General features: G+C 39.8%; 1 protein-coding gene across 1 annotated transcript in view; it reads left to right on the forward strand.

Moving 5' to 3' along the window:
• The window catches only part of MORN1 (MORN repeat containing 1), a 154,198-nt gene extending 142,892 nt beyond the window's left edge, over positions 1–11,306 (forward strand). The window contains exons 10-11 of the mRNA XM_075172247.1: positions 9,286–9,344; positions 11,177–11,306. Of these exons, the coding sequence (XP_075028348.1) occupies positions 9,286–9,344; positions 11,177–11,239 (122 nt within the window). The 3' untranslated portion in view covers positions 11,240–11,306. The remainder of the gene's footprint in view (positions 1–9,285; positions 9,345–11,176) is intronic.
• Positions 11,307–12,095: the final 789 nt, after the last annotated feature.

A 12,095-nucleotide genomic window follows, 5' to 3' on the forward strand; every position in this document is an offset into this window, starting at 1 on the left:
GAAGCTGCAAGCAGGATCTGCAGGCAGGCAGTTTCCCAATGAGGATTTTCTTCTGCTCTTGAAATATAGCCTGCTCCTTTAAAATAGCCCAAGTTTTGGGAAACTTAGAGATACACTTTCAAGTCCATGTTTCCTGACTGTTTTATTGTTTCTTTGCTCATTTTACAGTCAGGATTGATTGCTCTTCTACCTTTGGTTTTGTAATCATCATATGGCTATCTCTTGAAGATGCCCAGAGTTGGTGATAAAATACTTTGCATTTAAATCTGACATAAATATGCTGAAAGTTAAATAACAATCTACAGTATTTCCTTTTTTTCAGAACATTCTGAAGTCAGTGAGCATTGGTATCAGGTCTAAAATGCATTCACTTGCAGGTTTTTCACTTTCTTCTTTCCACCACCTCAACTTTTAATTATGGCTGTCAAAGAGTACAAGCCAGACATGGCATTTAGCAACTTAATTCTACCATCCTCCTTTTTTTCCGTTTCCTTTCCTATAGGCATCCACAAATGCCTATACCAGTGGGTACCTCTGACATTTCCAAATTGCAATTTGACAGTGTCAGAAAGGTTCATGAATTATTAAAATGTCTCAGCATCATAGAGGTTGGAAAATTACATATAATTTGACAAAACAAGCGCACACAGAAAAAGAAAACCCCACCCAGGCATTCCCAAATCAAGAGAGCACCTTTAAAACTTTCCTTTGAATTTGCTTAAAAGGCTTGAATAGTAGGAGAGATGCATGAGTCATTCTCTCTCTAGAACAGGAAAGCTAGCAGAGGGTGGAGGCATGTCAGCACATAGTGTGGTACACTTTAAAATATCAGCTGAAATGACTAGGCTGAAGAAGTGGGAGGACTGATATTAGTCACACGCTATTACACAGTTCAGAAGATGAAGGCAGAAGGAATTACCGGACCGGCATATGCCACTTGGCCCAACCTTTTAAAACATGTATCTTGACTTCAGATCTCTTCATTCTTTCTTCAGAATGTCTCTGTTTGCCTTGCATTGTGAGTGAGATTCATTATCTTGGCCACGCAGAGAACAGCCAGCTGTTCTTAAGCTGAGATGTTAGAAAAATGGTCGCGTTTACACATAGACAGTATCAGCAACTTACATCCATGATCATTTTGCTCAAGCCTTTTGTTCCTTGTCCCACTGGACAAGTACAGGAGCTGTCGCAATCTTCCAGCTCCATGAGTGTTAGTAGGGAGGATGAGGATCTGCGTGGGAGGTGCCAAGATCGTGGAGAGATCTTTGATATGATTTCCTGCCCGGCTGCAAGCAATTCTGTGTTAGCTGTCTGCACAGTGAAGTAATATGTTCTCCATTTCTCAGGCCCTGTACCTTCACCATTCTTGGCATTTACAACATTATGCAGTGTTGGCCTACCTTGCAGAGAAATAGACTGCATTTTTTCTGGTGACCACAATACATAGGCCAAGAACTTGGATGTAAGCACGACATCAGGCTTTGTGATTGCAGTAGTAACAGAAATGAATTTCGTTCAAGGAGAGGGGCAGTGTAGCCTTTGGATGTCTGAATTTCCCAGTTATAATGGAAAAGAGCTTTTTGAGCACCGGAATCTTTCTAACATGTTGAATATTTACTTTTCTTCAGTGTCTGCAGCTGAAGGATTTTGAAGCACTTTACAAACCTCCGCTCACCTCTGTGTGCTCATCTTGCTCTCCCAATGCATCTGAAACTATTATTTAAATCTACTTTATATGCAGAAATTAGGGTAAGCGACCTGTCAAATTTTGCAAGAAGCAGCTGGTATCACAGTCACAAATTGAGCTCAGGAGTTATCTTTTCCAGTTTGTGTAAACTGCTTGTCCCCGTTACCTTTCGATATACTGCAAAAAATCTTGAAGCCAAATAAATAATAGAAATGCAGATCACACAGCATAAGATCTTGTCTTGTCCTGGGTTGAGCGTGGATACTTCCAAATTTAACTGCAGGGCTCTGCATGTCCCATCTTTCCCAAACTATCTAATTTTGGTAGTTTTTAAGTCTAGGCCATGTGCCTGGTGCAAGGCAATTAGTTGTGCTGGGTAGGTCTGGGGGTCAGTCTTTCTTGAGCTGAGTCATAAACTGCCTTTGGTAGTAAGACACAGAGGTGGTCCCTGTTTTGCCCAGGTCTTAGTGTAGTATGTCCCTCTGCTTACCGGTTTTATCCAAAGATGGGAAGAGGTTTGTACTTAGATAAACTTGTCAGTAAATACAAACAACAGTTTGCTGGTCAGACCCTCTGCTTGGGCCTGTAGAAGTTTGCAGGATACGGCCCTTTTATGTAGCTGAATTTTTAACAGAAGGTGTTTCATTAAATAGCCCAGATCTTGTCTCTGTTCTATACTGCTTTATCTCTCTGCAGTACATCTGATAATCTTATATATCACATTTAACCAAGCCAAAAATAAAACCTGCAACAGACCTTCCTAGTTGTCTGTGACTGTCTTGAGAAGTACTTCCATCAGCCCTGTGAACCATTGTGGATTTGTTCTTACCCAGATTTCAGCCTGTTTGCCATGTGCAAATATTTCCTTAGTACCACTCCTCAAGAAATATTTTAGATGTCGGATATAATGCCTTTTTCTTTAAAAGGAAAAAAAAGTCATGATCATTTTCTCTAATTTTCTGACAAATTCTGAAATTAATTATTGGAATTGTACCATTCCTCTGCCCTAACTGGATAGCTGGAAAGTGTCTTAACAGCTGTCAAGAATTCTCAAGTGAGTAAAATACAGTGCTAAAGCTTATGAAAGTTTTTATAAGTGAGCTATACTAGCTGATGTTATTAAATCATTTCATTCCTTAGAACATCCAGAGTAGTTTACCCTTCCCTCTGGTTAACATGCTCTGTAGGCTGGCCACAGCTTTTTTATGGCATATATTGAAATCTCCTTCCCAGAACTATTATTTTAAAGATAGTAAGGGCAATAGTAGGCAAAGAAAAAAAGACCCTCTTGCCTTTCATGGTGAAACTTGGCTTACTGAGTGCATTTGTTTGCTCTTCTGATTTATTTTCTTTTGATCAGAACCATCTGACCCTCGTGTTTAAAGGAACGTTCTTTGCAGTTTTAAAGTCTGCCTATTACAACATCAATTCTTCAACCTGCAGCGAAAGGAGCAGGCAGATGCATACTCAGCTGATACTTAACAAATCTGTCTCTCTTGGCATGCAGAATCCACACCTGGAGCGCATCAGCAGTGTCCTTGGTCGCTATACAGGGGGTAAAAATCCAGGTTACAAAGTTAGATTCCCTCAATTTGTCAGAATTTTCTTACATGTGCAAAATACTGTACACAGTTTTCTTGCATGAACTTCGCCTCTTAGTGCTTGGAATGGCAGCTTTCTTGCCCTGTTTGAAATACATTTTCCTCTTCTCTGCACAAAAAATATTCCCAGCCTCTCCAATACACATGCTGTTTTTAAAGGCAAAACCAAAAATATTGGATGCTAAGAGAAGTGCACCCAGCAGCATAAGAAAAATGTGCTAACAAGTCAGCCAGTATACACCCATTTCGTGCACAGAACCAAGATCAGTGCTTTAGCAGTGAGATCATGCAGGCTTCGGGAGGAAACAAAGAGCACCGAGATGGGGATTGCTGTGATATGTGGGCTGCGTATTTTATGTTCCGAAGATCTCCACTGTCGGAACAGAGCAGTAGACAGTTTGTGTTTAGTTTATTACAGGATGTCAGGGTAGGGAGAGAAGTAGTTTCTTTCCTCGGGCCATGTTTCTTGTTCTTTGCGGGTGCAGTTTCATTTGTCGGTCAAGTTGGTCTAAGTTGGCTTTGCCTCCAAATTATATCATCTTGCCGCTTTCCTTTTGCAGGCAGTCATGATTGTGCAGTTGGTCATTGAGATGAGGATTCCGAGAACTAAGGCTTTTTTTTCCCCCCCCTGCCATATCAGCTCCACTGTCTGGCTGACTGCTATGTTAAGGCTAATTTGGTTCAAGGAAGGGAGCAAGAGCAGGAGATGACAGGTCCACAGCTTTGACAGCAGAACAGGTTTAGTAGATTGTGAAACAATACATTCGCTGCTAACTCCTGGTTAGTATTGAAAGAGACTGTTTATGTTTAAACTTCTATCGGCTTTCCAAATAGTAAGTTCTTACAAAAAACAAGTCGTCAGAGTTGCAGAAAGAATCAGAAAGCACCGATTTCCTGTTTTGTGGCAAATGAGCTCTCCTTTTCTGTTGATGTGAAACCTCTTGATTTTGCCAAAATACCATATTCCTATGGACCAACAGCAGTCAGAATACAGTTTCAGACTAGATCTTGTCCCATGCGTTTTTGGTAATTCAGCCATCATTTACGTACCTAAATTGGGAGTTGAGCTCACTTGGAAAATTCGTCCTAGTTTTTGATAGTGATGCATGAAAATGTACCTTCTTTGTGAAAGGGTTACTAGTCAGAAAGAATAGAATTGTCAGAAAAATTGCTGTTTCAGGTTTGAAATTCCTGGCTCTTAATTCAGAACTTAACCTCCTCCGAAAATTCCAGAAACGTTTCAGACAGCCATTCACCAATTATTTAATTGTATAAATACACCCCTGGCTTAATTTCTGGTTTAAATTGCTCTCGTTAAGGAGTTACTTTTGTCTTGCAGGAGTAACTCACCCTGATAACATTTATCCTTGTATGGTTTGTCTCTGATTGTATGTGCTTTGTAAGTCTCTCACGTAAACAAGGAGTGTGTCAAAAGTGAGCACAGTTGCGTGTTTAGCAAGTTTCTAACACAAACCTGTGCAGGCAATACTAGAGAGGGCTGTGCTACCTACACAGGGACTTTACTGCAGTCGGTGATCAGGTACTTCTCTGGAAACGATTCCTAGCATCTTATTTCGTTATCAGACGTAAAATAGGTAATTTTGTGGCTTTGAATTCTGTAGTGAATCTGTTCAGGTGACCTCACAGCAGCATCCTACAATCTGGCATGGTGGGTCGGAGCAGCAACAATTTCTTCACAGCATGAACCTGCCTCTGTCCCTTCTGGTTTTTCTTTGAAGTAGGTGAAGTCTATGAATTGCTAAGACTCTGTTCCCCTCATTTATTTTACCATTCTAGCTTCCAGAATGAGGAGTAGGGGTATCACCTACTTCATTCTGTCTGAGCACTAGCAGCTTAGGTGCAGAAAACACAAATGTGCATGCTAGGCCTAAATCAGAAGGGCCCTCAGTAGCATCGTACTTCAGCTTGAAGAGGATAATCTGCAAGGGGAAGCTCTTAAAAGAGTGGTTTCCATTCAGTTGTTTACAAATTATTCTTTTCATCCCTCTTCTCTAACTTTTCTTTGGTTTTCTGGAAGTGTTACTGTTGTATCATCTGTTTGAATAGATTATGTAAGTTGTGTAACCACATTTAAGGTTTCACTTAGGGCTATCTCAGTCTGCACAGCTTCAGGAGAAACCCTTATATCCAGGAGAGTCAGCTGGGACACCATGCTCGGAGAGGGCCTACTTGGAGCACAAAGGTGCCAGTGGAATTGTATTGAGGGAGAGGGGGGCAAGAGACGGGGAGACTATTCCAGTGCATTTTGGTCATGGGTAGAAAAATCCTGAAAATATCTCTGGCTTCATCTGCATGTTTCTACCTGGGATACGGGATGTCCAGCATCTTCTCACTAACTGACCTGGATGTACTAGAACTGCCTTGTACTCATCTCATTGCAGTCTTACTTGAACCTGAGGGAATTAGAAATGAATTCCAATTACCTAAACTTTACTGATTTTCCCATAAATATCTAGCTTATGTGTGGCAGACTTTCCATTCTGGACATCATACAAATATGGTTTTTACAAGAAAATTACTTTTAGTAAACAGCAGTATCATTATTTATCCCAATTAAACAAAACTATATAGATTATTTTTTCCTTACCAATGAGAAATATAGAGTGCAGATCTGTAGTGTAAGATCTTATTAAATGTATTTGAGTGACCCATTTGAAATGCTGAGGGTCCTTTGAGCACCTCTCTATTTGTTACATGTTTGTACAGCATCTAGCACAATGACCTGTAAATTTTATGTCTTCTACCAGAGCAAAGTAACAACTACTAGATGGACCTCTACCTACCTTCCTCAAAAACTCATTAAGGCAAACTGTTCCTTCGCAAGACTTCCTTCAGTTTTACCAATCATGCAGTGAAAAGCTTGAGTCTAGCTTTTGACTTACTGGTTCTTTTAGTAAATTGTTGACATTTGAGTAAGGTTGAATATGAGCTTTGATTTTTTTAAAATTTTTTTTCCACATCCATCTTCTAAATTTGCACTTTAATTTCTTGCACTGCAACTTGTCATCTGCATCTTGGGTTTTTAGTTTGATTGTTTGATAGTCTAGGTTCTGTCTAGATGGTAAGGATGGTCATCCCTGAGTGGAAACAATGGATAGTCAAGCTGTGCCTGTAGTTAGGATATGCTGTGCTCATTCTTATCTTCAGTTTCAATTAATTTTTGGATGAAGTCATGTTTTTCAAATTATTATTGTACATCTGTGAACCAATACTTACTCAGAACTTCAAACAATAAAATTGTAATACACTTTTCTCCTTTATAGATATTTCTAATTGGTTTCACTGCTGTCTTCAAACAATTCAAACATACAGCATTTTATTCCCCTTTCAGCTATGTAGTGGGGGATTGTTTTGATATTTTGTGGCAACAGTGGCCACAAGGGTAAAAATACATTCTTTCGGCTCTGTTTTTGAATATTTCTCTAAAATTAAAGAAGGATGAATGTTGCTGATAGTGCGTCTTGATAAGACAAAAACCTTGTTTATTACTTTTAATTATGGATTAATCTTGGAGGACAATACCCTTTCATTAACTAAGCCCATCAAATAACCCACGTGATTAAGTATTAGTAATAAAATGGTACACTGTTATATTGCTACTTCAGGAACAACTTTGCCCTTTTCTTAGGAAAAATGTCAAGAATTTTGTTCCTACATACTATGTTAGAGTTGGTTTATAATTCACTATGCTTGATTGCCATCTAATAGTCCACTGTGTACAACTGAAAAATTCCTGTCTAAACTGCAGGAAGCCTGACAGCAGCTGCTGGTGTCTTCTCTAAAAATTACTTCTGAACTTTTCCTGAAAAGCGCAAAACTTCTTCTTTTTAGGAGTGTCTGTCTTGACTTGTTAATTTGTAGTTACAAACCATGTGGGAATGTGATCTAACCAGCTAAATAATACTTTAACCTTACTATCATGAGCATGTTGCTTACTTTCACGCTCTGTGTGTGTTAAATGATCAAATCCTATATTCTGCATCTCATACAGCCATTTTTAGCCTTTGATAGATCAATGATAGAATGATCTTTAGATACCAAGAGGCTGAATGTATATGACAGTCTTAGTTGCAGACAGAATAGAATTATAATGGAAATATATTTCATCTATATGTTTTGGCATCATGCTGTCCGTTGAAGTAATTTTTATTTTAAGTTAATAAATGTTGGGTCCTTTGCTTTACCTTGTGTATGTGCACACAAGTTTTGATCCCAAGCATGTTTGGGGAAATACAAGAACTTTCAGCAAAAATTGCTCAGATCCACTCCAAATAACAGACAGAATTTGAACTAGGACTCATGTTAGCGGTGATACTCTGTCTCTTACTTGCATCTGGCAGGCTCAGTCGTGAACCCTGACCCCAACACCTATTTATACTTTGTACGTGTATTTCTCACATAGTGATCATCTTCTTGTATAACTATTTTCTATTGTTCTGACATGTATGGGTTCACACATAATCCAAGGCTTTAGTAGTATTATGTACAGTTATTTGAAGTCATTGCCCATGTGTCCAAAAGAAGACTAGCAGAAATAAAAAAGCAATAGATTTTTTTTTTTTCCTTTTCCGTTTCCTTGATGTTTCATGGTTTGGCTAAGACCTTTCTATTTTTTCCTTTGAGTTGCTACCATACAGCTTTTTATGTGGACCTCTTTGGAACTGTTCTTTGATGTCTAGGCTATTTAAGCCAAAATTCTGTTCATTTTTTCCTGGCGGCAGCTACTTCACAGCGAGTACATTAATTAAAATTTGTGCTTGTCAAAGACTGTGCCTTCATTTTTTTTGCCTTAGCAGAATGAATCTTTTCTTTAGCCCAACTAGACTATCACAGCCATAGAGACAGACAGTTCGGATTTTGAGATATAAAGAACAAAGCATCCCCCTGGGAGCGTCAATTTAAGCCTTATCGTGCTTCTATGCCCTTATATGGGCACCTGGTTTGTAATAGTGCTGTTCACCAACATCTGCCATATTGAACAGATTTGAGAAATTATTATTTTATACTCGAGAATGGTACAAATACAAATAACTGTCAGAATTGTCCAAGTCATTTGCTGTCAGTCTGACATATGAACTGTGAAGTTCTTCATGCTAAAAGATAGTTGGGATGGAAAGGTGGGGAACATCCTGCTGCCTTCATGTTGATGATCGTTCTATCCCACTGCCAAACTTTTCAAAATCGTCATTTACCTTCTTTTAATCTCTTTTTTTACTGTTTCTTATTAAGATCCTGCTTAATACAAGCATTATTTCACCGGTTCCGAGTGGGTGACCCAAGGAAACCTGCAAGCAGTCTACAAAGTTACTTTTAGAGCAAAATCCAGATGCTATTTAACAGAAAATCCATGTGTAATTGAGTCTTATGGCCTTACTGGAGTGTCTGTCACTGACTTCTGGGTTTTTTTTATTTCCTTCTCAAATAGGGATTTTCTTTGCACATCTTTTAGTTGGATTTACAAACTGGTAAAAACAAATGCAAAATGTTACCACTTTTTTGTTTAATTTTTTATTCATAGCAAAGGAAAGCAAAGTTTCCTGTTAGAACAGGTATTCTCAAGTTTCACTAGTGAGTATTGGATGAGAAACCTAAAGCAAACATGTATAACTTTGTCACTGATATGGATGGGAATATATCCCAAGATACTTGGCAGCTGGTCTCCTCCTTTATTAATGATATTGCACAATTAGCTATTACATAAAGGTTTGTCATTAAATGCATTTCTAAGGAGAGTATATATAATTTTCCCCATTTTGCTGAGGAAGTTAAGGTCTAGAGAAAGGAAGTGATTATTCACAGAGCCTGGAGAGGAAATTGTGTCCAAAATTCTGTATAATAGACCATGTAGACAATGTAACATGCCCTAAAATAACCATTGCATTTCAGATACGCCTGTGTTGCTCTGCATTCCAAAGAAATAAAATATCTGTTGCTCTTCTTTTTAACCAAGTATCCCTCTTTTTTTCTTTTTTCCAGCTAATATCTTGGAGCCTGGATGTGAAAACACAGATGACTTGCGCCCAGCAAAATTTTTGGTAAGTCAATTAAATTTCAGACTTGAACAAAAGGAGTATGATCAGTGATCCTGCTCTAAGGCTTTACTTACTAGTCAATTAGTTGCAGTAGAGCAGGAAGCATACAGCTGTTCAATCGGACATTATTACTAACATGCTTGTGACAACAGGTGAAATTGTGGCTTCCAACAGGCTAGCAGGGAAGACTTAGCCCACTGCAAGGAAGGTGCAGAGGAGGAAACAGGGCCGGGAAAATGGTGTCGGTGGAACGGAGAATGCAGAAACCCCTTTATTTGCTCTGTGACTTCAGGTCTCGGCCCAGCTTTTTGAAACTGCAACTGTCACTACTCAGCAGAAGAGTAATAATGTGTTGCCACAACAGCATTATTTGTCCCTGTTGATGTCCTTGTGCAAAACACAAATCTTAAAACAGCTTGGCTCAGAGCAGCTAAATGAATTCAATCTCCTCTGAAAGCTCGTGCCTCTGTGGGGCCCTTACACAGCACGGAGACGCTGAACCAGATGCTGACAGGTCTCTTGTTGTGCACAGTTTGTGTCTTTTTTGTTTATCTGCCATAAGTAAACTCAATGGTCCTGGTCTTGTTCTTGTCAGACTAATCTCATCTGTGATGGGTATTCTCTGAGATCAAGGGGCCTTCAAAGCTTAGTCCACTGAAATCAGAGAGGTCTTTGCCATTAACTATTCTGGAATCAGGAACTACAGCCTGATTTTGTTCACTGCTGTAGTTAAATCTGAGTAGGGAATCCCCATATTCGTTCGTTATTTCAATCCACGTGTACTAAAGCAGGCAGCATCAGCCACAAAGCATTGGTTAAAAAGACAACTTCCCATTGGCTGTAAATTAAGATTGCCATGGTCAAAGTCAGAAAATGGGATGGTTGGAGGAGGAGGGCTTGCGGGGTCTTGCAGCTGTTTTCACATCCTCTCTGAAATAGAATTTCTTCAATTAGTAGCAAGGTTTTTATGCAGGAAAACTTGGAAAATGCTTTTTTTTCCCAGGAGCTGCCATAAGTTGCATTACTGCATGTTATTTTATTCCTCTTTTTTCTCTCTCTATGGAACTGCAAAAGTGACAGGGCTTTAAATGGAAAGATTTGCAGCAAGCCATCAGTCATTGTGCATGGAGGATGTATCTCCTGGTTTAGTCTTGCTTGTGCTTCCATAAATCAGCATAGCTAAAATATTTGTGGTTGTCTGTAGGAGATTTATGCAGGTGGGAGATTAGAGTCAGTCTGTCATTTTTGTGGGGGAAGTGAGAGATGGAACGGGCTGGGGAATGCTGGCTTGCAGGAAGGAAGGACGTATAATAATGTCGGTGGATATTTAGGGGTTCCATAGAGACAATTAGCAAAAAATCTGTATGTGTACATGTGTACACATCTCTCTGATTTGGAAACAGGCTGTTGTTTCCCTGCATCATTTTTTAGTTAGTGTAGTCAGAGAGAGACATTATATGGAAGCATTCCTTTTCTCAGATCTGCCTTCAGACTTGGTTTTCTTTTTTCCTTTTTTTTTTTTTCCTTAGGTCCAAAGTGTTTTGTATATGGGTTATGCCTTACTTTTGCTGGCATATGCCTACCTTGCAAATTGGCTGTGTGAGTAATTGTGTCAGGTTAAAGAGATCTTATAGACTGTCTCTAGTCACACAGTCACTGAATGTAAGCTTAGGTACCTTTGCTAATAATTGTGACTACGTAAGTTCATCTGAGCAGGGGATGAAGAGGAAGGAGGGGCATGAGAAATATGTATTCTAATATTGGCAGCAAAATCCAGGTCACATTTTCCGTTGCTGTAACACTGTATGTCTCCACTGACCCTCATGTTTCACTAGGTCATAGCAGCTATGAATGTGGCCCCTGACTTCAGCGGCGATACGCTGATTTACACCAGCTGATACCCCGACACTTTATTTCTGTGCAACAGAAGCGGCCCACCAGGAGCACTAAGGATGGAATAGCTGTAAGTGTCCTCTAGGCCTCTGCCAGTTAATCTTCCCTTTGCAGTCTCAGGCAAAGGCCAGGACTAAGCTGTGTGAAGGTCATCGCTGTAGCTTCTCTTTCGCCTCATTACTAATGAGATCAACCTTGTTCCTAAGTGCTTGCTAGTTTAGGCAAGGTTCAGCAGGCAATGGGGGAGGCTGCAGAGCCCCGAAACCTTGTAAATACATTTTGGAAAGCTTAAAAAAAGTGCTGCATGAAGTATGATACTCAAAAGTTCTCTAGCCTTCTTTCTCCTTTTCTCCAATAGTGGGTTTCTGATTTTCCAAATAGCTCTGTTTCGCACCCTCTGATTCTCCCCCGCCCCGTTTTACTTCAGACCGAGCTGTAATGCGATACAACCGGGCAGCAGCAGCCAGCCTGCCTTCAGAGCATCGCCTAGGGAGTCCTGCGTAATTCCAGCAGGCAAGTCTGCATAGTCCTGTCCTGAATCCTTTTCGTTAGGATTTGAGGAACGGGCAACTCCACCTACAGGACTCCCAAAATCAACACGCTGACCAGTGGTACCAGGACCTGAGTAGGTGAAAAATTACCCCTAGTTTGTTAAGCCAAAATGAAAGTCTCCAATGCTTTACTAATAGAGGAGTGATGCTTTGCCAGTACTATTTTGGGGGAGGAGATCATGAAAGGAATTATTAACAGCTCTGTTGAAGTAGCATTGTTGTGCTGTGTCACTATCATGTATTCTATTAAACTTAAGTAAAAATAATTTCCAGGGATGGGTGTAATATGAAGGGACAGAGATACTAGTCT

Source organism: Calonectris borealis, chromosome 23 (assembly GCF_964195595.1).
Source record: "Calonectris borealis chromosome 23, bCalBor7.hap1.2, whole genome shotgun sequence".
In the NCBI taxonomy this organism is placed as follows: Eukaryota; Metazoa; Chordata; class Aves; order Procellariiformes; family Procellariidae; genus Calonectris; species Calonectris borealis.